Genomic DNA, 24,927 nt, shown 5'->3' with positions numbered 1-24,927 from the left:
TACTCACACGCTCTGTGACACTCGCTGTCAAGGTACTTAACTCCCTGAGCCTTGCTGTCTTCATCTGTAAAATGGATTCAGGGAGGCCGACCTGGCACAGCTGCTGTGGGGACAACAGAAGGAAATACCAGCATGACATCCAGTACCCTGCTCAGCCATCAGGCCCCTTTCCCCACAGGAAAGAAAACTGAGGGTCAAAGGTGTGAAGGGACCTGCCCAAGAAGGCTAGAAGCTGTGGAACCAGGAGGTGAACCCAGGCCATCTGGCTCCAGAGTCCAAGCCCAGACCTCCCATGCCCCTGAGCCTCAGGACCCAGGTCTGGCTGTCTCTGAGCCTGCTCCTTAAACGACCTTTAAAAAAAAAGAGTGGATGGAGGGAGACTGCATCTCCCAGGTGTGATCCAGCAATGATTCCAGTTGCATCTGAGATGCTGTAATCTGGGAGAGCAGGGACCATCTCTCCCTCATCTAGCCCTGGTCCTGGCCCACAGCGGCCACTGGCAAATACTGCTGAGCATTTACCAGTCAATCATGTCACTGTGTCACCGTACTTCCTTCCTCTTATCTTGTTTATGCCCAAGAGGCATAAAAACAACAATAGCCCAAGGATATCTGCCTGCCCCTGGCAATCACTGAAGCCTTTTTCTGCCTCATCTGATCACCTCCCAGGTCCACAAGGCAAATGTCATCCTTAGATCCATTTTCCAGACAAGGAACAAGGGACATGGTAGCTAGGAGCTTGCAGCCCAGAGAGGCTGTATCAGAATCTCAGAAAGGCCTGTGCCCTCCTCCAGGCAAGAGGGACCACCCACAAGCTGGAGCTGCCCAGATATCCTTCCAGACTGCATGGAAGGTTCCATTAGTGGCAAAATCCCACAATTAGGCATTGTCTTTGAGAAGACAGCCCAGCACCCCAGTTGGCCCAATTAGCCTCCCACAGCGTCTGGATCTAGAGAATTCATTCATTCACCTGAAGGCTGTTTCTTATAATGTCTGCAAATTACCTGCACAGTCTCACCACTTCCCACCTGCGTGACCTGGGGCAAGTTACTTCTCTCTGCCTCAGTTTTTTTACATGTAAGCAGGGATAGTAATGGTAACTTTAGGATGTTGTGAGGCTTAAAAAGTCCATACATGTACATCACTCTTGAGGGCACTCAGTGAATAGGAATGACCAAGGAATATGGCTGTCACTATTTTTATCGCACAGACATTTCCTAAGAACCATTGAGTGCCAGGCCCTGTGCCTTCTCGATTATAAAACCAGAAATAAAATCTTAAGTCCCTGTTCAGCCCTCCCAGCTGGGGATCACCATCGGGTAGGAAAGACAAACTCGGAGAAAGAGCAATAAGAAACAGACAACGGGGGCTGGCCCGGTGGCTCAAGCGGTTAAGCCGGCACGCTCTGCTTTGGCGGCCTGGGGTTCACCGGTTTGGATCCCCTGCGCGCAGTGACGCACCGCTTGTCATGCCATGCTATGGCAGCGTCCCATATAAAGTAGAGGAAGATGGGCACAGATGTTAGCTCAGGGCTGATCTTCCTCACCCAAAAAAAAAAGGGGGCCAGCCCTGTGGCGCAAGCGGTTAAGTACACGCGCTCTGGGGGTTCTCCGGGTTCGGATCCCTGGCGTGCACCGAGGTACTGCTCGTCAAGCCATGCTGTGGCGGTGTCCCATATAAAGTGGAGGAAGATGGGCACGGATGTTAGCCCAGGGCCAGTCTTCCTCAGCAAAGAGAGGAGGATTGGCAACAGATGTTAGCTCAGGGCTAATCTTCCTCACAAAAAAAAAAAGAAGAAGAAAAGAAAAAAAAAGAAACAAACAATGACCAACCAAGGCAGTCAGAGGAAGGGAGCAGTACCTCGGGGTGGGGAAAAGGCCTGGCACAGGCAGAGGTGGGAGAAAGGACTGCCAAGTAGGGAGAGAGACAGACCAGAGGCCAGGATGGGCATCATCCAGGCAGCCTCTGCACTCACCCGGCAGCCCCTGGTCCAACCCCAAGGCTGCAGCGGGCAGGAGGGGTGTTGGCGAGACTGGCCAAGGGCAGGCGCGGACCCATTACCTATCAGGGCGTCCTGAGCCCCGATCGGCGCAGTCCTGCAGCAGCCCTAGGAGGACTTGGGAGGGAGAGGCAGAGACCAGGGTGGAGGCAGCGCCAGAGCAGAGCCCTGGGGTTCCTGGAACTAACTGGTCATCCACTCCCAGAGTCCTTAGTTCCCTCTGCTGAGTCTGCATTTAACCAGAACTCCCAATTAGCCACCTTTTTCAGCTATCTGGTGAGCCCCTGCAAAGGAAGATCGCCTTACCGTTCTGCTAGACACTGAGAGCCCCGTCTCCCAGAAACCGTGTGTCTGAGATTTGTGCGTGTGTAGGGGAAAGAGGGGGAGAGAAAGATCCTAGTTTTCACCTAGTCAGGTTTTGTTTGTGTTAAATTGGAAAGCCCCAAGAAGAGTCTCTAAGAGGGCCTGCCACAGATGTTTTGGGGTGGAACAGCCTTGAGAGACAATGGGTCCAAGCTCTCCGTTTTACAGATGAGGAAATTAAGACCCAGAAACGAAAGTGAACAAGGAGCCAGTATGGACGGAGCCAGAACGGAACCCGGCTCATTCGGGCTGGGGATGTTCCACCACACTTGGCCCTGGGCAGCTGTGTCTTGTCCCAGGCTCTGCCCGCAAGTCTCATCCCGGGGTCTGCTGCCTCGGAGTATCCTTCACCCCAGAAATCACCCCTACCGTCCCCTCGGCTCACAGGAGGCGCCCGAGAGCGGCTCCGAGGCACGACCCGGGGGGAAGGGGCCCCGAGGCGCACGCCAGCATCCGGGCGCGGCCCGCGGCGCCCACCGCAGGCCGGGGATGGGGCGCCCCGGCGGCCGCGCGGCGCCGCCTCCGCGCCGCCCAAACCGGGATCACGCTCGCACGAGCCCGCGCGCTACACACGGGCGCGCGCCCCGGGCCCGCGCACACTCACCCGCCCGCGCCGCCGCCACTTCACCGCCGTCTCCTCCCGGGGACGCGGCAGGTCCGGGGCCCCTGCGCCCCTCCGCCCCGCCGCCCGCGGCCTCCGGGCCCCGCCGCCCGCGCCCCGCCCGCCGCCCGCGCCGCGCGCCGCCCTCCCCGGTCCCGCCCCCGGCCGCGCGGTCACCCCACCGGGAGGCGCCGCCCGGCAGGCTCGCCTCGAGGCCGAGAGGGACGCCTTCCCCCGGGCCGTGGCGCAGCCGAGCTGGGAGCCGCCTTTCATCAGCCGCGCGCCCTCCCGGGACGCCGGGCAGCGCCTCTGCGCTCGCCGACCACGTGCATCTATCCTGGGGATCGCGGGCCCCCGCGCCCCGCCCGGCCGCCGACAGCACCCCCCTCTCTGAGCCTCGGTCTCCCCATCCTAGAGCCGCGCTGGCCTCTGAGGTCCAGCCCACGTCCCACACAGTCACGGGACCCGGTGGATGGGGCGATATTGGGGACCAGACATTTCTCAGGGACTTGTTTTTTAATGAAAATTACACGTGCACTGTATTATGAAGAGCATTGGGGTGGCAATCAGGCTACCTGAGCTCAAAGCCAGCTCTTTCCGCTTTTTAGATTATCTTGGTGAAGTATTTAACCTCTCTGTGCCTTAGTGTTCCATAAAAAACAGATTATACCATTTCATGGGATTGTATAAAGCTTTAATGAGATAATCTGTGTGACGTGGTCACACTGCCAGACACATAATAACTGCCCGCTAGAGGCTGGCTGCCACCCCCACCGCCATCGCTCAGGATTCCAGAGGGGTCTGCAGTGAAAAGGGCCCCTCCCCTGAGGAAAGCGCTAACCTCCTTTATTTTTCCATAGAGCACATATGGACAGATGCACACACGTGTGTGTTGACACAAAAGGGAGCCTGTTCTATTCCGTTGGGGCCCCTGCTGTTTCATTCCACAAAGTTCCTTGACATTCGCCTCATCCAGAACAATCCACTCTGCCTCATTTCCTTTTTTTTTTTTCCTGAGGAAGATTAGCCCTGAGCTAACATCGGTTGCCAATCCTCCTCTTTTTGCTGAGGAAGATTGGCCCTGGGCTAATATCCGAGCGCATCTTCTTCTACTTTGTATGGGATGCCGCCACAGCATGGCTTGACAAGCGGTGCGGTAGGTCCACGCCCAGGATCCGAACCCACAAACCCGAGGCTGCCAAAACCCAGCAGGCCGAACATAACCACTACACCACGGGCCGGCCCTTCCTCATTCCTTTCTTTTTAAGGGGTGCGTAAACCTCCATACATTGTGGGAAGTTTCTTTCCTTGGCGCCTCTCCCTGTGGACATGTAGGGAGTTCCCACTCTTCCTCACTGGCCTTGCTGGGGTGGTCATAGCCACAGTGCTGTGTACAGGCCACAGCCTGCATTTCTACAAGGGGACTTGCTGAGTCAGAGTGTGGATGCATTTTCAGTTTCAACAGATATTGCCAAATTACTGGGGCTGCGTGCTCAGCCAGAGGTTGAGGCGGTGTGCTCGGGGACAGCGAGCAGTGATTGCGGAACTGAGTGACGGATGCGGCCCAGGCACTCTCCTTCACCAGGCAAGTGAGGATCCTGGCGTTGGGCTACTAAAAATGAGGTTCATTCGTTTGTTCATCAACAGATCGACACTGGGTGCCTGCTAAGTGCCAGGCATTGTGCTGGGCAGCGCTGAGCAAGACACACAAGATCCCTATTTAGTTTGCCTAATTCCCCAAAACACGATTTGGGGGCATGGGAGCAAGAGACCCATAGGATGTTGGAGCTTGACTAAACTGCTGATAGGATACTGAAAGGGATCCGCTGACAGGTGTGTGGCCTGGTCAGCACCTATCGAAATCCTGCCTCTCCAGCGAGGCCTCCCTCTTCCATGAAGCCGGGTCACACTCTGCCCTTTCTGCCAGGCGCCCTTCACTCTGCATTCTCACCGCTTGTCGCTCCGCCACGAACTTACATACTGACACTTCTGTCTCCTTGGCTGGGGAGGCAAGAAGACATGAGCCTCTGGAACTGGCTGACCAGGCTCCGCCACTTACCAGCATGTGAATATGCACAGGTCGGTTCACCTCTCTGAGCCTCAATCCCCTCATTTATAATGGAAAGATAACAAGGTCTGTAAAACTGAGAGACTGTAAGCATTAAACGAGATGATGAAGTGCTTGGCAGAAAGTGCTCAGTGCAAGCGAGCTGCACTCTTGGGCAGCAAGCCGGCATGGCCTTTTGCATCTCTGAAACTACAGCACATGGCAAGGCCTGGCACAATGGCCTGAGGGAGTGGGGCTCCATGTAGAATGGAGAAAAGTGAACAAAGTCTAGTAAGAGGTGAGTCATATCTAGTAAAGTCCATGGAAAGCAGACTTCAGTAGCACCATCTTGATGGATTCACAAATCTCTATGTGGTGGGCCCAGGCCCCTCCCCACTCCCAGCCTATCCTGTACCAATCTTTACCCACGCTCCCCCAACTTCTAAAAGCCAGAAGCTCCAAGAACGCAGAACATCTCTCAGTTCCTCCTACACCCCAGGCTCTCTCTCACTTCCAGTTCTCAGTGGTTGCCATTCTTCTCCATCTGGAAGGTAATCCCCAAACCCCATCTCCACCTCATCGCCTCATCTCAGGTCTCAGCTGAGAGGGCCCTTCTTCTGGGAACCTTTTTCTGTCCTGGGCCCAAGCCAGTGCCCCATTCTCATACTTACTCTTGCTTAACCTACGGCCACACCCAGCACACGGTATGGTCATTGTTCAATGTCCCCATTCCCAAAAAAAACAAGTAAACCTTTGGGGCATATGACTATTTCTGCCCATGCTCAACAGCTGTCCCCCGGCACCTTGCCCTCTGTATTTGTCACTTGCATCTGAAGTAGTGAATGAACAGCTATGAATGAACTCATCAGGACCTCAACTATAGATAAATCCAAAAAACCACAAACCCCAGCCTAAGCCACCCTTACTCAGCATTTGCTCCATCTGTCCTGTTGCGTTTGCAGGGCTGTAGACCCGTGTCTGAGGGCTAGCTGCCAACTGTCTGGCAACCTGGAGGAAGGGAGAGGGGAGGAACGTCTTCCCAGCCTGGCAGAATCTTCCAGGGTGGCAGCAGATGGGCCAAGGAGGAGCCTCAGAACCCCCGGATGAGTCAGTGAAAAGGCAAAGATCAAAAATCAGGTCTTGTGTTTTGGAGCTGATCTGCCGGTTATAGATTCACTGACTTTCTCTTTCAGAAACAGACTGCTTGAAGCATTGTCATGGCCTGAGCAAGTTGAACTAAATCACAGCGATTCAGGCTGGGAGGTCAGATGGCCCTGGGTTCCAGTCCAGACTTTGCCACTAATTAGAGCTGTCTTAAAAATTATTTCCAAAAGCAGGTCCCACAGAATGTTCCACTGCGAATGGCTCCATTACACTGATACCAAATCCTGGAAGTCACATCGCACAATGAGTACTCCACTACAAGATCCAGACGTGAGAGCTTGGGACTGAACGCACAGCTGTCCTGAGCAGGAATGCGCAGGCAATAAGACAAGTCACATGTTGTTTATCAGGAAATTGGGTCAAAACTGGAAGAAATACTCTGAATTCCTGGCAGTAAGGCCAACAATCCCCCTGAGGTGTCGGGGGTCTGTTTCTACACTATGTACAGAACCACAGACAGGTAAAACAGGAATAAAATGGGGCAGGGCCCGAAGAGGGAGAACTCGCATCTGGCTGGGGACAGGAGGGAAGGGCAATTGAACTAGAGAGCTCGACTGGCCAATCACACTCTCTCCGCTTCTCTCCTAATCTTATCTTCAACTGCTTTCAGCTGTTCTAGAATGCTGCCACTCTTCCCCTTTGTAAGTTGTTTTCAAGTAGGCAAAAAAGGAGTTGAGTGCCCCCTGGCCCTCCAAGCCCACCCCTCCCCATCAGCCATCCCCCCAAACACAGTGATCCATGTATGGCCTTGAATTGACACTTGACCCAGGAGCCAGTCAGTGTCATTTGAAATTTTTTAAAAGCCAGAGGAGACACATATTGACATGATCTGGCAGCTTCCTCTCCCTGAATCACTGGCCAAATCTTTCAATAAAGAATTTGCCTCTCCTGCCTCATACGACCTGCCTACTTGGAGGGGAAAGGGGGCAGCAAAATGTGAACTGTCGGCCTGCGCAGAAGCTTTTTCAGTAATTTCAGAGCCACTGAAGTGATGGGAGATCAGTTGACAGGAGAAAAACACTCAGATCTGCCAGATCGTCCCCGAAGGAGAAACAAAGGTGAAAAACGAGGGGCATGAGACTCACCATAGCAGGTCCTTTCCGCCCAACAGCTTTCATTGACTTCTGGTACCATCACTCTTCTCGCGGGGAAAAGACACCAAGTGTGCGGAGAAATGCGGAATGTGAGCCCCGGGCTCAGCTTTCTCATCCACAGAAGTGGGATTACACCGCCTAACCTGCAGGGCTGTGTATGTTGCAAGTGCCTGGCACATGATGGGCCTCCCTCGCTAGAAGCGTGCAGGGATTTCAGTGTATGGCCTCTGACAAGTTGCTTCACCTCTCAGAACCTCGGGCGTTTTTCCCCCCATAGCGTGGAAGTGGTAAGCTTTCAGGGAATTGGTGTAAGATGTTACACAAGGTCTGGCTTACTGTAAGCTGTTGTACGGCCTCTCGCAGGCAGAACTTGAGTGGGTCTGAGCTTTGGTACCAAATAGAATGGTCAAAGAGTTTCTGTGCTTGTAATGGGCGATATTGGGGGCATGTTTCTTTCTAGACAAGGGGTTCACAGGACGTGAAATTGCCCAGAGGGGCATTCAGTCTAGGATTTGGGAGCTGTAAAGGGGGAAGAATCACATGGGTGAGACAAATAAAAAGTGTACAATGTGCTCAGTACCAAGCACACGCACAGCGGTTAAGCACAGATGCTAAGCCAGGCCGCCAGACCAAGTCTGGCTTTACGACGGCACATCCTTGGGCTGGCTCCTCAACCTCTCTGCCTCGTGTCCCGTAGACGTGCTGTGAGGATTGGTTAATATAAATGCAAACGTTCTAGGAACACCAGCTGGCGTGGAGACAGCTGTTAGCAATTGCAGCAGAGATATTTTTACTCACCAAATATCCATGGGCTTCCCCTATTTCGTAGCCTAACTTGCAGTTAGGTTGGCTCACGTGACCCATTGCGGGCCAGTGGGCTGAGAACAAGTGTCACGTGTCATTCAAGGACTGAAGCGTCTGAGAGCTGGTGCGTGTTTGCCAACCTTCCCTTCCTGCCTCCGCCATCGCAGAAGCCACGTGCTGAGATGGAAGGGCCACCAAGTGGGAGTAATCTGGATCACTGAGTCAACGCATGGAGAACGGCGGCCCCGGAATCACCCAACTTGTGTTGAACATGGTGAGAAATAAACCTTTGTTGTAATAAGCTGCTGAGATTTCCGAGCCTATCCTACCCTGACCAATACAGCTATTATTAGACATGTAATCAATGATTAGGTTGAGCAAAGGGTGAGCAAATTTTAGAAAATGAGAAAACATTTACTGAACCTATGTTCCAGGCATCATGCATGGTGCTTTATTTTTAATAATTGTTGCCGTAGAACAGCAGTTCTCAACTGGGGGTGGTTTTGGCCCCCAGGGGACATCTGACAATGTCTGGAGACATTTTGGGTGGTCACAAAGGGGTACTACTGGCATCTGGTGGGTAGAGGTCAGGGATGCTGCTGAACGTTCCTGTAGATTAAGTGTACAAAAAGAAAGCCTCCCATCGCAGCCCAAGCTGTTTCTCAGAGATAATCACTACTGCCACCAGGTTCTTCTATCTTCCAGATATACTCTGCATAGAGAAGTACAGGCATGTGTATATCCTTTTATGCTCAAGCAGGGAATAAAAAATCACACACTGTTCTGCACATGTGTATTTTGAAATTCATTCCATATTAGAACCAACATATCTGCCTTCCTGATCAAAGAAACTAACAGATGATAATTTCTCATGTCAGGCAAAATGGAAGCCCCTCCCCTTAAAATTCCCAAGGGAACTTTTGAAAAATCTTAGTTCTGGCCCCATTCCCAGAGATTGATTCAACTGGCCTGGGAGGGGCCTGAGCACCCACCCTGGGTGCAATCAGGGTGGAGAACCACAGGGCTGATCCCTCCACCTGTGCCCTGGATCACACAGCCTCCAGAATGCCTTCTCCTGTCTTGCTCCCTCCATTCCCTTCCCCACTGGCATTGACATGTTATCACCTCCCTCAACCACCTCCTCCATCAGTCACTACTACATCTCTCTCCTTGCCTTCACAGCCAGAAGCTTCTCCACTCGCTCCCTCTCCGTTCAGTTTACTCTTGAAACCCTTTAGGTTCCTCCCTCCCAGGTCACCAAGCTTTCCTTTTCAGATCTTGTCTTCTCAACGTCCTGAAATACTTCCCTCTGTTGCTTTTGTTACTTGAGCAATGGTCAGCTGGTTGGCTGGAAGTCATATAAATACAACCCTATTAATCCAGGATAAAAAGACTGGATTAATCCCGTTTTTTTATCCTGTAATCCAGGTTAAAGATTACTGGGTCTAACCCAACGAGTGCAGGCGTTGCTTCTTCCTGGTCCTCCATTTGGGGTATCCGTATTTGTAGTTGGCAGAGGTACACTTAGTAATACCAGGAGTAAAGCCCTAACAAAACTGGGGATAGTTTGGGACATGCTAAGATGTTTACCAGATAGCCAAATCAAAATACCAAGTGAGCAATTCCAGAACTCCAGAGTTCAGAAGACATAAGCTGAACATACAAATGAGTCTTCAATATAGATGGTATTTAAAGCCATGAAATGGAGAGTGTCTCAACAAAGGAATGAGTATAGAGAAGACCAAGAACAAATCCTTGGGAAAAGATGAGGAGGAAGCAAGAGACTGAGAAGTAAGGTAGCACAACAGTGCACAACAAAAGCTAAGAAGATGGTTCAAGAAGGCACAGTCAAACCTGTCAGCTAGTGAAGGCCAAGTAGGAAGAGGACTGGCCTCAGTCTGGCCCTCCCTGCTGACCCTGACAAGCAGTTTCAATGAAATGGCAAGCCCAGTTGAGTGTCTTAACAGTAAAAAATGGAAAAGCTCATACAGAACACTCTGACAAGGAATTCTACTGTAAAAAGCAACAGTAACTGGAGACAGAAGTGGCCTGAGATCAACCCATCCTGAGTCATGAAATATAAAATTTTTAAGCCATCCAGTTCTCTCGTAATGTTTCAGAAGCAAGGAAATCCCATCATGTTCTCTTTCAACTGTTTCTGCCTACCAGAAATTATTTTGCTGCCACAGACTTTCGGCTAATAGACAGAGGGTCACAGAGCATTTAAGTCTTAAGCGCTAGTGTGAGGTTACCACAGGTAGTACACAGGTCATTTAGCCTACCAGGAAGGAAATATGCTTGAGAAAATGCCCAAGGCTGCCCCAGCACAAGGTGCTCTGGAGAAAAGGCAAACCACAGATTTACTAGTTGCTTGTTGTTTTTCAACAAGTGATTTCCTTCCTGCTAAGATACATACCATGAATATTTTTCTAAGTACACGTGTGAATGTGTGTGTGATACACGTGCTAATTTCCTAAAGGAAATTCTGCAGAACATCTGGGTCAAAGAGCACTTTGCATTATCAAAAAGGATGAACCAGAGGGGGAAAAAAATGCATGACAAAGAGTCTTTACTTTTAAATGATTATCAGTACACCAAGTAATAACATGTAACAAGTTCTTCAATTCTATCATCTAGCAATTTCAATTTAGAGACACTAAAAGCAGCCCAAACAATTATACTAGTGTTCATTGTTCTAACCCTTAGCCAGAAAGGACTATTTTAAGGCTCGGGGTGCTTCACGTTACAAATGACTATTTACTACTTTTTCATAGATAAAGCCCCTGACCTTCAAGAAAGCTTTAGGGAAAAAAAATATTTAATCCCTTTCTTTCTTAAAAAAAATTGTTTTTACGACATCTAAGAAAGAAAAAGTCAGTACAGATATATATGTTGCTTGAGCTAAAAGGCATAGGAAAACAGACAACATATACCCATTAAATTCCTAAGAAATGAGGTAAAAAGATGAAATCTTTGGATGAGCTCTAAGTTTATATGAAGAAGCTAGATTTGCTATCCTCCAAAAAGCAAAGGGACCTACTACATAATATACAGAAATAATTTAATGCCTTTTCACAAGAATGAAACTCAAGCTTTGCTAAAGCTTCATGTTCCATGAAGGCAATGTGAAATGCCCATCCATGGAACAGGCAGGTCTTCCTTCGCCCTCTATCCATTTAAGCGGTAGTTTTCATGGATTTCTGGCTGGATGTCGCAGACGATGGCCAGCAGGTTATCCAGGACTTCATCTCGGTTCTGCCGGAAGTAGGTCTGGAGGATGGTCATCTTCTCCTGGGTCTCCTTCTCCACTTCAGTGCTGCAGCTGCCGTGGGATCCCAGAGCCTGGAGTCGGGGAGCAACGACACACAAGGAACGTCAGGACGGTGCCCTGCAGGGCCAGGAACAATTGGTAAGCAACTTTCTTACTTCTAGAGAAACCCCATCTCGTCGATGAATATAAATCATCAGCAGTAGGCAAGACAACCTCATGACTGAAGAGCATGTGGGAAGCTGGCATTCCCACAGTTAATGGGAGCATAAATTGATGCAGTCACTTTGGTGGCCAACCTTAAAACTTCTATCAAAAGGTAATTTGCACAGAAATTATCCCAGAAAGCGATATATTCATCTGTCTCTAGAGTCTAAGACTGGAATGAACCTAAACACCCGAGCACTGAGAACTACTTAAACAAATGCTGGGGCATCCATACCAGAGAACACTCTTCAGACATTAAGAAAGATAAGGTAAGGGCCGGCCCGGTGGCGCAAGCGGTTAAGTGCGCGCGCTCCGCTGCGGCGGCCCGGGGTTCGCTGGTTCGGATCCCGGGCGCGCACCGACGCACTGCTTGGCAAGCCATGCTGTGGCGGCGTCCCATATAAAGTGGAGGAAGATGGGCACAGATGTTAGCCCAGGGCTGTCTTCCTCAGCAAAAAAAAGAGGAGGATTGGCGGATGTTAGCATAGGGCTGATCTCCTCACAAAAAAAAAAAAAAAAAAAAAAAAAAGAAAGATAAGGTAAATGGGTATAGCAGGATAGAATGAACTGTAAAATATGCAATTTAAGGGGAAAAAGCAGGACACAGAATGATACCAGTGTGGTTAGTATTGATGTGTCCTTGTGTGGTTTTAAAAGAGATATTAAAAAAAAAAGCTCTTGGGGATGGCCTGGTGGCATAGTGGTTGACTTCGCATGCTCCACTTCGGCGGCCCAGGGTTCGCAGGTTCGGATCCCGGGCGTGGACCTAGGCACTGCTCATCAAGCCATGCTGTGGCGGTGTCCCATATACAAAGTAGGGGAAGACTGGCACAGATGTTAGTTCAGAGACCATCTTCCTCAAGCAACAAGAGGAAGACTGGCAATGGATGTTAGCTCAGGGCCAATCTTCCTCACCAAAAAAAAAAGCTCTTAAAAAATAAACACAAGGGCACAATTTAGGAGGAACATACGGAGTTCCACCATTCCTGGTTAATGTTTTAGCTCTAAGTTCAGCAGTGTATTCACCAGTATTATGAACACGTGACATCTGTTCTTTCAAATATAAATATTCTAGAAGAATACACAAGAAACTGTTAGCAGTGAGTCTCTGAGGAGGACTGCAGGTCTGGGTGGGAGGGAAACTAACTTCTCGTTGTTGCCCTGTTTTATTGCTTGAATTTTTACTGTCTGCATGTCTTACTCCTTCAGTCTCCACTCACAATTTAACACACACTGATGGATAAATTTTCTTTTATCTTCTACTGTCTTCACAGTATGGCTGGCTGTTTGTTAATGGCTGTGCCTACTTTATTAGAATGTGACCTATCAGGTTCTTCACTTTTTTGTGTCTGACCTTTCATGTCACTTAACCTGCTCCTGCCTCATTACATATGTTAACAACTATATCCTTTCATATTTGTATAACGCATTACAGTCTACAAAGCACTCTCTCACATGTCACCCATCCCTCCATAATCTACAAGGAGGCGATCACTCCCCTTTTCACAGATGAGGAAACCAAGACACAAAGAGGTCAAACTGAACAAGCAAAGATTCAAACCCGAGTTTCTGAGTTCCGACGCAGGGCTCTTCACACTAGACTACAACTATTCCTATTACAGGAACACCCTGGGGCGTTTCATAGTAGTTAGCTCAGGTGCTAACTCATATTTTTAAAAGTCCATAACCCCTACTCAAGGGAAAAAAAAAAAAAAAACTATCTCTGTTCCTATGAATGTGAACTATATCCAAGCCCCAGAATGTTGTCTCAAAGCTGAAGAAGTTACAACGGAACACTCTAGAAAAACTCAGAGCTCGTGCGTATAGACACTTCTGCTGATGGCTGCTAAGAGGGAGGCATGGTCTTTACTCACTGGACTTGGCCTGAGGGTGTGTGCCCAGAACTAGCGGAGGCCGTCATGTAGAACCTCAGCACAAAGCCCACAAAGTCAAAGGCAGAGCTGAGAGATGGACACAAAGTCCTCAGATCATTATTTAAGTTCCTGGATCAAAATAGAGTTAAGTCTTCCACCTGGGTGTTTAGTTATATAGGCCAAAAAATTTTATTGTGCTTAAAAAACTTGAATTGTTTCCTGTTACTGTATCCAAGGTCCCGAGAGAGTTTCCCCGTGAAGCCCTCCTCCATCCTTTCCCCTTTCCAGAATTTCCCCTGCTTCCTCTGAACTCTGCCATCTGTTGTTGTACCATTCTCATGTGCATCTTATGCATCCTAGTTTGGCCCATACTACTGGTGAGTGGCTCTCTCTACACTACACTAAAGTGGGCTCCGTTTAATCTATGTTTATGACAGTCACAGCTCTGTTCCCTGTTGTGGGTGTGCGTGGCTTGCATTTTACTACCGAGTCTCCCTGATCACCAGACTGCTCAGCTCCATAAGGCAGGGACGTCTATTTCTGTTCACAGCTGATCCCCCAGCACCTGGCACAGGACCCGGCACACGTTAACTGTTCAGTGGATGTTTGTTAAATGACTGAATAAAGACTAAGATTCAATGGAAGTTAAAAAAATGAGCACCCTAAGAGACTCAGCCTGAGTATTCAATATCCCAGTGTTCAAATTTCTACCAGAATCAGGATCTCCAAGCTATGGTGGACATCTGGAGATCCCGGGGGGAAGGGGAAGGGAGGGAAGGCTCAGGAACCTAAAGCAGGAAGGAAAACAGGCGGGCCTACCGCAGCCTCCTTGGCCTTGAACTCCTTCTCCCTTTGCAGGCGGTACTGCTCAATCTCTGCCTGAGCCTCTTCTTTGGCCTGCTTCAGCCTCCGGTTCTTTCCTGTTTTCAAAGGAAAGCGCTACATCAGGAAGTGGTTAAAAGACAAGTAGAAGAGGAAACAGAGACTGAGATGGTAAATTCTAACAGTAAACAAAGAAAAAAGTGTTAAGATACAGTCCCAAGAGACGGGAGGGGGAGAGAGGGAATTCAGACGTAACTAATGGTGCCGGTTCCCGCCTCCTACAGGTTGTACTTAACTAGGAAGCCACTAGATAAAAAGGACCACCTCCCATAACCACAGACTGTAAAAAAAATGATGGAAAAAATTTCAGAACGTGCCAGAATATTCTCTCAATCTCAACTACGAAGAACCAACATAAAATAGGTGACACTAGCCGTCTGGGGAACTTTTGCTCTTGCTAAGAAGTAAACACCTAAGTATGCTGCTGATTACAGTCGGAGCTGGGTTTAGAAGCTTAGCAGGGAGGCTAACATGCTCCCACGGGACACCAACCTAAAACAGCACTGATGAAACAGATGATGTAATACTGGAAACTAACAGCCATGCCTGTGCACAAGGAAAGAAAGTGGTCCTCCTGAGAAAGAATCCTGAATGGGGAGCACTGGACAGTCTGCACGAGCATCTAAGAAGTGAGGAGACACAGGTGCTCTGGGTTCTAGAAGGGAACAGTTGAACAGAGAGCTGGAAAAATTCTCTAGGTTTTACCAGAGCCTGTATGAAAGCAGACCACAAGACCAACCAACACACACTCTGCTTTGATTCTCTGCTCACCAATCAAACTTCTCAGAGATCCAAACAGGAAAAAAAAAAAAAAAAAAAAGATGGGGTCCTAGATGGTCAACCTGACTATTTCTTTAATTCAGAGCAAAACACATCCCACATCTAAAAGTAAGCTTTGTTATATATCGTTGTATATATCAATTGCCCAAATCCCACTCAACCCATGTGGATGAATGAAACTGATTTTTTTTTTCTTTGTTTTTGAGGAAGATCAGCCCTGAGCTAACATCCATGCCAATCCTCCTCTTTTTTTTGCTGAGGAAGACGGGCCCTGAGCTAACATCTATTGCCAATCCTCCTGCTTTTTTTTTCCCCCCTTTTCTCCTCAAAGCCCCAGTAGATAGTTGTATGTCATAGCTGCACATCCTTCTAGTTGCTGTATGTGGGACGCTGCCAAGCATGGCCGGACAAGCGGTGCGTCGGTGCGCGCCCGGGGTCCAAACCCAGGCCAGAGCACGCACTTAACCGCTAAGCCACAGGGCCGGCCCCTGAAGGAAACTGACTTCCACCTCCTGATTAAGAATAGGGTTTTGGACCAGTAATGACCCCACAACATCAAGACTCCATGAGGATAGCCTGAAACAGTCAACAGTGTCTCCCTAAGCGCCCCAAGGACTATTTCTGCAAGGATATATTACTCCAAAAAAATTTTTACTCCAGTAAATATATAAATATATAGATAGATATAAATAAATATTAGAGCCTACTGCTGTCTGCTCTAGCCAACCTCTACGGCAATCCTCCTCATCAGCTATATCCAAAGCCATATTTCAATGCTGAGGATCTTTTCCAAACTAACAATCTAAAATAACATTTATGGCCCAAACATTATGCTAGCGTCACATAATTTCACAATCTCTCTCTCAAGATCACTCCCAATTCCCAGGGCTCCCTGAATTAGCTACTTAGGATAATACCATTCCCTGCCTGTCAGCAAACATCTTCAAAGTTCAATTTTGATACACTTCTCTGAAAACCAAAAGTAAATATTTGAGCAGGAAATAATGTTAAATCTTGTTTTTTGTGGGCCTAACATGTGGGAGCCAGTATTTTGTCTCACTCCAATGAAATAAATCATAACACCAATTTTTTTTTTTTTAATTTTATGGTCCAAAGCAATGATTTCATGAAAAATTTGGGTTGGACCATTTTACCACATCATGCACTGCTTCCTCCCAGTTCCTAAGTGGGCACGTCAACCATAATTACAGAGCAAGAAAGGCAATAATTTTTTCAAATTTTAGCTCTTCTCAATACTTCTGTTCCTAATTATTGCAAATTCTGAGATGCATATGAGCCATACACTCATTCCTTCAAAACAAATTCATTCAGTAAACATGTAATAGCTACCTGAGATATACAAGACCCTGCGCCAGGCTTGATGGGATAAAGAAAGGGGTAAAACATGACCCCTACCTCCATGACCCTCTGAATTATTCCTACCATTACCAAGTATTTGTTTCCGCACTGTCCCCAAATATTCTCACATGCTCCCCAACAGATACACTTCTGTTACTAATGAGCCATCAGAGGCCAAACTCTGACACGTCATTCTGGAAATACTGTATCAAGGCCATGATCACTAATATTCTGTGAAGAACACAGAACTTTCCAGTCACCAGAGCAAGAATTAAAGGCTTGTTCCCGTTTCCATCTCCCTCAAAGAAACCTTTTCTGTGAAATCCAGAGTATCACACAACCTCTAATTGAGAAAGTACAAGAGCCATGCTTGAAATCTACTTGGGTGTGGGATTAAGAATTTAAGTCTCATCTTAGGAGACATGCCAAGGAATTACTAAAGTTAATAGTTCTTGGGGGCCGGCCCGGTGGCGCAGCGGGTAAGTGCACACGCTCCGCTGCCGCGGCCTGGGGTTCGCAGGTTTGGATCCCGGGCGTGCACTGACACACCGCTTGCTAAGCCATGCTGTGGCGGCGTCCCATATAAGGTGGAGGAAGATGGGCACGGATGTTAGCTCAGGGCCAGTCTTCCTCAGCAAAAAGAGGAGGATTGGCAGATGTTAGCACAGGGCTGATCTTCCTCACACACACAAACACACACAAAAAATAGTTCTTGGTATTTCACCTTGGCATGGGAAAGGAGGCCTCTGAGCCCCAGCTACCCTGCTTCCCGGGGTAGGGTCAAATCACTTCTCTCTGAGCCTCATTTTTCCCATCTGTAAAACAGGGACAGAAACATCTATCGCACCAGATGGGACACTGAATACATAAAGCTAAATTAGACACAGTCCCTGTTCTCCAGCAGCTTAGCCTAGTGACTGAGCCATAGAAAGAAACAGGTGACTGCACTGCGAGGACGGAAAAAAGCACTTGGGAAGGACTCCTAGCCTAGTCTGACGGGACAAGGACAAGTCGGGGAAGGCTTCCTGGAAGAAGTGCTGCCTAAATTTTGAGATCTGAAGGAAGACAAAGGGTTAAGAGAACAAAGAGAGGAAACCGGGAAAAGACTCTTCCAATCAGAGGCAATAGCCGTGCAAAGGCCTGCAGGTGAAATCTAGAAGGAGCCTTGGAGGAACCACAGTGGTTCAGGATTTCTGGAGGAGAGTCCGGAAAAGCGAGATCAGGGAAGAAAGCTGGAGCCTGATCCAAAGCGCCTCCTACACCCTATTAGGGAACCGGGGCTTTATTCTTTGTCGACTGTCAAAGAATAAACGGGAAGTCATACTCGCATTTGGGAGGGATGACTGACTGCAGTAAAGAGGACGGAAGGGAGCAGAGTAGGAAGTTTCTCCCATTCACCAGTCTAGATGAGCTCCACCTGTGAAGTTCTTGAGACCCTTACATTTCTCAACTCTAGGCCTCATCTCTCCTGAACTTATTCTGCTTCCTTCACTGGGACGGAAAACTGTCGGAGACTACAGGAGCACCGGGCAGTGCGTTTGCCACATATTAACCGCGTTAAAAAACTCATTTAAGGAATTAACGAATTCGGCTGCTACGGGAGCCTCAGGGACCTTGATGTCCTGGACTGAGATGCTGGCCGTAGCGATGGGCGAAAAGCGAAGAGATCAAGACCCCTTGGCGACCGACTAAACTTGGCGACTGATGGGGGCTCCCTTCACCGAGACGCAGCAACCCAAAGGAGCAAGTGGGAGGGAGAAAGACATCAAGTTCCGTTTGGCTAGCACATTTTACACGCCTCCCAGGCCCCGAGAAGGACGCCCACCCATTGTTGTCTCCACGCCCGACCCCCCATCCCACATCGCAGCCTCCCGTCGACCTACCAGGCTTCCAGAGCCTCGGATCCAGAGGGCTCCGAAACACACAAGCTCCTGCGATCGTGACCACCCTCCGCCCCGCAGCCCGTGGGGCCTCGTCCCCGCGGCCTGGCCGCCTTCCCTGGACTCGCGCCCCCCTAACCGCCCCGCAACTCACGCTTGCGGGCCTCCGACACCTTCTCGGCGGCCCGCTTCTCAGCCTGCAGCAGCTGCTGGATGCCCTGCGACTGACTGGCCATGACGGCGGCGACTCTGAGGCCGAGGCGAGCGGCCTAAACCTGCTCGATCGCCCCCCCAGGAACAGCTGACCCAGCCGCCCAAGATCTGCGCCTGCGCCGTGCGCCGGCGCCCCGCCCTCCGTCACGTGACCGCCGCAGCGCCGCGTCAGCTGCCTGCGCTGGCGTCTGGTGACTCCGGCAGAAAGGGGCGGGGCGGAGGAGGGAAGAGCGGAGCGCCTCAACTGCGCCTGCGCAAGATCTATTTTCTGTGTTCATGTCTCCCAACCCAATTCCCTTTAGTGGCTGTCTTGTCGCCGATTTGATGCTGTGGTCGCCTTGCCACGTCGTTATTGCCATAATCCTTCACTTTACAGTGTGCCCACATTAAGGTCCAGAGAGGAGGGGACAAGCCTAGTCATTTTCCCCTATTCTGCACACTGCTTTACTCTGTCCCTTTCTGGAAGTTTCTTTGGCACTGGGAGTAGGCTAGGAAAATTCATACCAGGCTCTGGGGCTGCAGTCTAGATTGGGACTAGGGATACTTGGGGTCAAGTCTGCTGTGTGATTTGTGGGGCGGGGGGCCCGTGCGGCGGTGCTTTCCCTCTCAGGAACCCTAGTTCAGGAAAGGATTGGACTATTTTCCGTAAATATTTCATGAATGCCTCCTATGACCCTAGGCTGCTGTTAGTACTGAGGATACAGCAGAGACCAAGACAGACAAGGTCCCTGGTGGGGAGCACGGTTTATGGACAAAAAACAGATTAACTAAAATAAATAGAAAATTACACCTGTGATAAAGTCATGAAGGAAGAATGCAGGGTCCTTTCAGAAGGAATGAGGGAAGGAATGCGGAGGTGTCCTATGAAGGCTCTCCCAATGAAATAGCATTTAAAATGAGATCAGAGGAATGAGAAGTTAATGAGAAGTTAGCCAGGAAAGGCGGGGGGGGGGGGGGGGGGGGGATGTGGGTGATCAGGCGAAAAGGACCAGCATCTGTGGATTTAGGGGAAGCAACTTAATGCAGAGACCTCCTCCACCAGCAATAGGTAGATGGGAAGCCAATAGTTGAGTTTACAGTATGACAGTCACTGTCCTAAACATGCAAATTACTCCTGACTGCGACTTCAAAGTAGTGTTATTAACCCCACTCTATGATGACCAAACTGAAGCTCCGAGAGTCTAAGTAACTTGCCCAAAGTCATACTCCTATTAAGTGTCAGATAGGGTATTTGAATCCAGCCAGGACTGCTGAGTGGACCATCTGATCCACTGTGCTCTTCTGCAAGAATCTTATGGGCTATGGAAAGGACCGGATGATCTTCTGGAGTCCGTCAAGCACTGAGAACATAAAACAAGGCCAGAACTTTTTGATAGAAGCATCTCTGCACTTGGGGCGTAGCTTGTTTTGTGGCTCAGGACATTTTCATCTGATTTAGGTTAGAGGTGGGTTTGGAAAGAAGTCTAAAATCCAAAACTCTTATCCTTTCCTGGTATAAGAACCAGTAATTGATTGGTCTCTGGGACTTCGAAGTCCAGTTGGTGATTTCTTGGGAATATTTGTCATTTATGGTATTCTAAGACAACATAATTCATTCAATCAATCGACAGAGGACTACACACACTTCTAAGGGTGGGAAGAGGATTAAAAGAGATGATGGGAGCCAAAAAGTGGAAACAACCCAAAAGCCCATCCACTGATGAGTGGATAAACAAAATGTGGCATATCCATACAATGGAATGTTGTTTGGTCATAAAAAGGAATGAAGTACCGATACATGCTGAAATATGGATGGACCTTGGTAACGTTATGCGAAGGGAAAGAATTCAAGAAGAAAAGACCACACACTGTACAGTTCCATTTATATGAAATGTTAAGAATAGGCAAATCCATAGAGAAAAAAAGTATGTTAGTGGTTAAGCAGGGGCTGGGGGGAGAGGGAATGAGGAGTGACTGCTTGATACCAGCTCAACACAAGCTTGACATAAGGAAAGCCATATTGTTGAAAAGAAACCATATTGTAACTTTGAATGACTTCTGATTGACTAAACCAGACATGCTCTGTAGATTTTATGGCCCCTTCCAACTGCTATAAATTGATAACTTTGTTCTTTTGAGTTCCTTAGGAATGTGATGACCCCTGGGGAGAGAGTCTATGCTGAGAGCCATCATTAATGACAATTGAAAGATCAGAGTATAGGACGTTGCTGTGGTCTCAGATGCATGCCCAGTAAAACAAAAGACTGTCAGGAACTAAGGCCAGATGTCTGCCCCCACCTGGAGATCAGGTGGATGCCCCCCCAGGAGACCAGCCTCCTATATAACTGGCCTGCAGTCTTTGTTCTGTAAGATGGTTCTTTCTGACGTTAGTCGGCCATCTTCCCTCTTGCTAGCAAGCTGTAATAAAGTCATTTCTCTCCTACTGCCTTGCCTCTTGACTATTGGCACGTCTTGTGGTAGGCAGACAACCCCCGCCTTGGGCAGTAACATGCTAACTGGTATGGGGTTTCTTTTTGGGATGAGGGAAATGTTCTGGAATTAGATAGTAGTGCTGGTTGCACATCCTTATGAATATTCTTAAAACACCAAATTGTACTCTTTAAAAGGGTGAATGGTACAGTATGTGAATTATGTCACAATAAAGCTGTTATGAAAAGAGAGAGATGATGGATATGAAGCCCTTGCACAGTTTCTAGTCTGTAGCAAGTGCCAGGAAATGGAAGCTGTTGTTTTTATCTGGCTGGGGGGTAATTGTTTGGTTTACAAATCCAGTCCTCCACTTAACAAAAGCATTCACATCGGGGTTCCTCTGACAGCCAGCTTCCTCCAAGCGTTTAAATATCTACAAATCCCAGAATTTTTTTTTTAGCTTGTAGCATTTCAAAAGTTTATTGTGTAAAGAGAGAAACACTAGACAATCCATCCTCTGAAATTTCCAGACTGATTTGGATTTTCTGATGATCTGAGTGGGTGTTTGTTGTCAGAACTTGGGTACCCAGGGGAGATGTCCTGAAATAACTAGGAAATGAGAGTGAAGGAATTTCCCTCCAAGGGAGGCCTTGAAGTCTTGAGTCAGCAGGTCAGAGCAAAGAATCTTAAAGTCGTCTGAAGGGTACAAAGTGGCTCCAGGGCCTTATTCCCCTGATGAGGGACTATATTAGCAAGTCCAAGAAAAGCATGTGCTCCTTCTGAAGTGTGGCTGTTCAGATGTAAGCCTGAAACAAGATGAAGGAGCAATAGCGATCTTTCTAGTCCCCAGGTCAGCAGTGACTAAAGGAAGTGGGGTCTCTCGTCGCCTTGGCTGAGGAAACTAGACAAGGTTCAAATCCCAGCCCTGTTGTTTACCTGCTGGGTGACTTTGTAACATGGGCCCTCCAGGACTGGTCTGAACTGACCATGTCTTATCAACAGAGTAATTAAGAGTGGTTTTTCAGGAACTGAGACCCCTTGTCCAGTTCAGGCTGATTGAGATCACCACCTCGTCAACTGGGCCTGCACAAATGCCAGACAAGTGACCTTTTTGACATCAAGGAACTAGAAGCTCCACCCTCAGATCGTGGTAACACCACCATTCTGTGAACACTCGACCTATGAAGAGGCATGAAGCTTGACCATGCTTGTGCAGATCATCAATTACCTCACTTCTCCTCACCTCCAATCATGTATCTCCATGCTTCAGACTGCCCTGCCCTTCATCCCATAAATTGTGTCCCAAGCTCTGGATTGAGGAGACAGACCTGGGGGCTTATGCCCCCTGTCTCCCTACAGATCAACCTCTCAGAATAAAGCTGATTTCTTTTCCCAAAGGCTGATGCTGTAATAATTGGCTTTTTTCATGCACATTGAGTAGCCTTACCCCAGCCTCTGGCCCCATAAGACATTAGCCACAACTGTGCTCAGAATAAGCCTAACATGTTATCTTTAGCTTGCAGGAAACCACAAATAAAGGAAGGAGAAGATGGCTGAATGAAAACAGTCAAAACCTGTTGAAGGAAACATGGCAGTCTGACTTGACCTGACATAGACCCCGCAATGGGAGAACCCCATTTGTGCGGTAACAACCTTGAGACAATTACTTAACCTCTGTGAGCTTCAGTCTCCTCATATGGAGTTAATAGTAGTATAATAGGGTTATTATGAGGATTAAATTAGTTAATACCACTGACGAGCTTAGGATGTCCTCATTACTCATAAGAATGTAAATATTTGGATCCCTATGATAGTGATTTCTCAACAAGAAATAATGGGCCTTTTGTTTTTACACATCAACCTAGCGTACTTGATCAATGGAAGTTCACCTCAGACAAAGTGATTGCTCAAGAGAGACTCTGCAGGGCCGCTGCAATTGATCAAACAGGTTGTTCATTGCACAAAGAAGTGAGACTGTTCTAAAATCCAGCCCATGCTCCACCCACCCTGCCCAGAGGGAGCACCTTTTTCTAATTCATTCAAAGGCTCCATGGGACCAAGTAGTAGTCCTGTGACCAACTCCAGGATGAGGATCTGACTTGCGCCGTGGAAATCTCATGGAGGAACTAAGTGCCCCACCCCCACACCCATGTGGGGCCTCCAGGGAAAGAGCTACCTATCCTCTGGTTATACAATTTCCATGTGGGAATGCTGATGATTAATAGTTAACCCTTACTCTCCCTTGATTTACACTGAAAATAATTATAGTCTAAGATATTCTCAAATCTTACTGGTGTTAGGGAGATAATATTTATCCTCCAATGAACGCAGTTAGCTGTGTGTTGCTGTGATAGTGATGGGGTTCAGAACACGCCACCCCAAAATATGGCAGCTTGACATATTGACTATTTTAAGCTGAAAGAATTTGAGAAAGAGTAGGTGTGGGAAGGACTCTTCGACCTTCTCCTGAAGCAGGTCAAAAGACCGTCCTGTGAGAAGTGCCCTCCTGACATCCAGAAGGAGGAAACTTCCTTATCTCCAAGACCCTGAGGGCAGAACAAACAGACCTTGCTAAGTTTCCTCCAGTTTAGTACCCTTAGCTCATAATTTTTTTTCTCTTATTACATTTTTCCATGACTTTCCACTCTTCATCAAACCTAGCAGAAAAACACTCAGTTTTTTGTTTTTTTGTGTGTGTGTGAGGAAGATCAGCCCTGAGCTAACATCCATGCCTATCCTCCTCTTTTTTTGCTGAGGAGGACTGGCCCTGAGCTAACATCCGTGCCCATCTTCCTCCACTTTATATGGGACGCTGCCACAGCATGGCCTGACAAGCGGTGCATAGGTGCACGCCCAGGATCCAAACATGGGCCGCCAGCAGTGAAGTGTGTGCACTTAACCACTGCACCACAGGGCCAGCCCCAAAAACACTCAGTTTTAACCTCTTGTTCAGGTCTTCATTTCCTTATGAAGACCCTGGTCTCATGTAAAGCTTATTTTAAATAAATGTGGATGCTTTTCTCTTGGTAATCTGTCTTTTGTTACAGAGACCCAGCTGAGAACCTAAGTTGAATAGACAAAAGATATTTTTCCTCCCCTACAATAGCAGTTACTTGCTATTTCAGTCTCTTCAGAGGTAGATCCAGGATCTGCTTGCCAGGACCAAGGAAACAAAGAATTGCAAATCATTCCTAGAAATGAATTACAAATGAATCTGAACAAAGTCATGAGCTGGGATATTAATAGTAACACTTTTTATTCATTCATTCATTGAAAAATGTTCATTGAGCACCTGTATGTGCCAACCTTCAGCCAGCTGCTGTTATGTGATGTGGAGGAGGAAGAAATTTTCCTCCACCCTTCTAGGTTCTTCTGGCTCGTCTAAAAATTAAATAATATGAGAAAATCAAACAAATTTAATAATGTGTATACATGGGAGAAACCCAGGAAAACTGAGTGACTTGCCAAAATGGCTGAAGCCACCACCTTAAATACCATCTTCAGCTAAAGACAAAAGAGGATGTTGGGGGTAGTGGTTTGGGACTTCACGGGCAGAAGGCAATTCACATGGAGATGGAAATGCAAATGTTTGGTAGACAAATGTTTGCTGGACCATCTATAGACAATGGGATCCAAGAGAAAACTTTGATCAGATAGGCCTTACTAGGTTCCTCCCTATCTACCACACCTAGTTCATATTATACTTGTTATTTACGGTGATATCATGGAACAGGCCTTCCATCTTAAATTCTTTTAGGCAATTAGGGGGAAGGTCAAAGTTTCTTCCTGATTCTTTTGTTCTTAAAAATAATCAAGCGAAAGAGACACATTTTGGGGTAGCAAATTCTGCTCTCCTAGAGTGAGCAAGACAGACACATGCTTTTCCCCTTGGCTCTTGGCGTGAATGGGGGAGATAGCCAATCAGAAACGCCTATAAATGCATACATAATATCCAACTGAGTTAACAGCTCTACAGTTGGGCTG

At 48.1% G+C, this 24,927-nt stretch overlaps 2 protein-coding genes across 5 annotated transcripts in view; both read right to left on the bottom strand.

Moving 5' to 3' along the window:
- TMEM268 (transmembrane protein 268) overlaps positions 1-10,534 on the bottom strand; it is a 35,513-nt gene extending 24,979 nt beyond the window's left edge. For 2 of the 4 annotated variants that reach the window (XM_058523864.1, XM_058523868.1), the window contains exon 1: positions 7,259-10,534. The gene's annotated coding sequence lies outside the window, so the exon portion shown is untranslated. Of the gene's footprint in view, positions 1-7; positions 757-2,965; positions 3,034-7,258 lie in introns of those variants that run through there. The other 2 variants (XM_058523866.1, XM_058523867.1) reach the window with 2 other exon arrangements.
- Positions 10,535-10,623: 89 nt separating this feature from the next.
- Positions 10,624-18,638, bottom strand: ATP6V1G1 (ATPase H+ transporting V1 subunit G1). The gene is made up of 3 exons (XM_058523870.1): positions 18,476-18,638; positions 14,240-14,340; positions 10,624-11,413 (listed from the first exon to the last, which is right to left on the bottom strand). Exons 1-3 carry the CDS (start codon positions 18,555-18,557, stop codon positions 11,240-11,242), a joined length of 357 nt encoding a protein of 118 aa, XP_058379853.1. The 5' UTR covers positions 18,558-18,638; the 3' UTR covers positions 10,624-11,239.
- Between the last annotated feature and the right edge of the window lie 6,289 nt (positions 18,639-24,927).

This window comes from Diceros bicornis, chromosome 28 (genome assembly GCF_020826845.1).
Source record: "Diceros bicornis minor isolate mBicDic1 chromosome 28, mDicBic1.mat.cur, whole genome shotgun sequence".
Classification (NCBI taxonomy): domain Eukaryota; kingdom Metazoa; phylum Chordata; class Mammalia; order Perissodactyla; family Rhinocerotidae; genus Diceros; species Diceros bicornis.
This window is presented reverse-complemented; position numbering and strand designations above follow the sequence as displayed.

Excerpts from the sequence above, each read along its gene's own strand:
- ATP6V1G1 (XM_058523870.1), bottom strand. The coding sequence starts at position 18,557 with ATGGCCAGTCAGTCGCAGGGCATCCAGCAGCTGCTGCAGGCTGAGAAG. Across the intron at positions 14,341-18,475 it reads GGTGTCGGAGGCCCGCAAGC|GAAAGAACCGGAGGCTGAAG; the intron begins GTGAGTTGCGGG and ends CTTTGAAAACAG. Across the intron at positions 11,414-14,239 it reads TCAAGGCCAAGGAGGCTGCG|GCTCTGGGATCCCACGGCAG; the intron begins GTAGGCCCGCCT and ends CCCCGACTCCAG.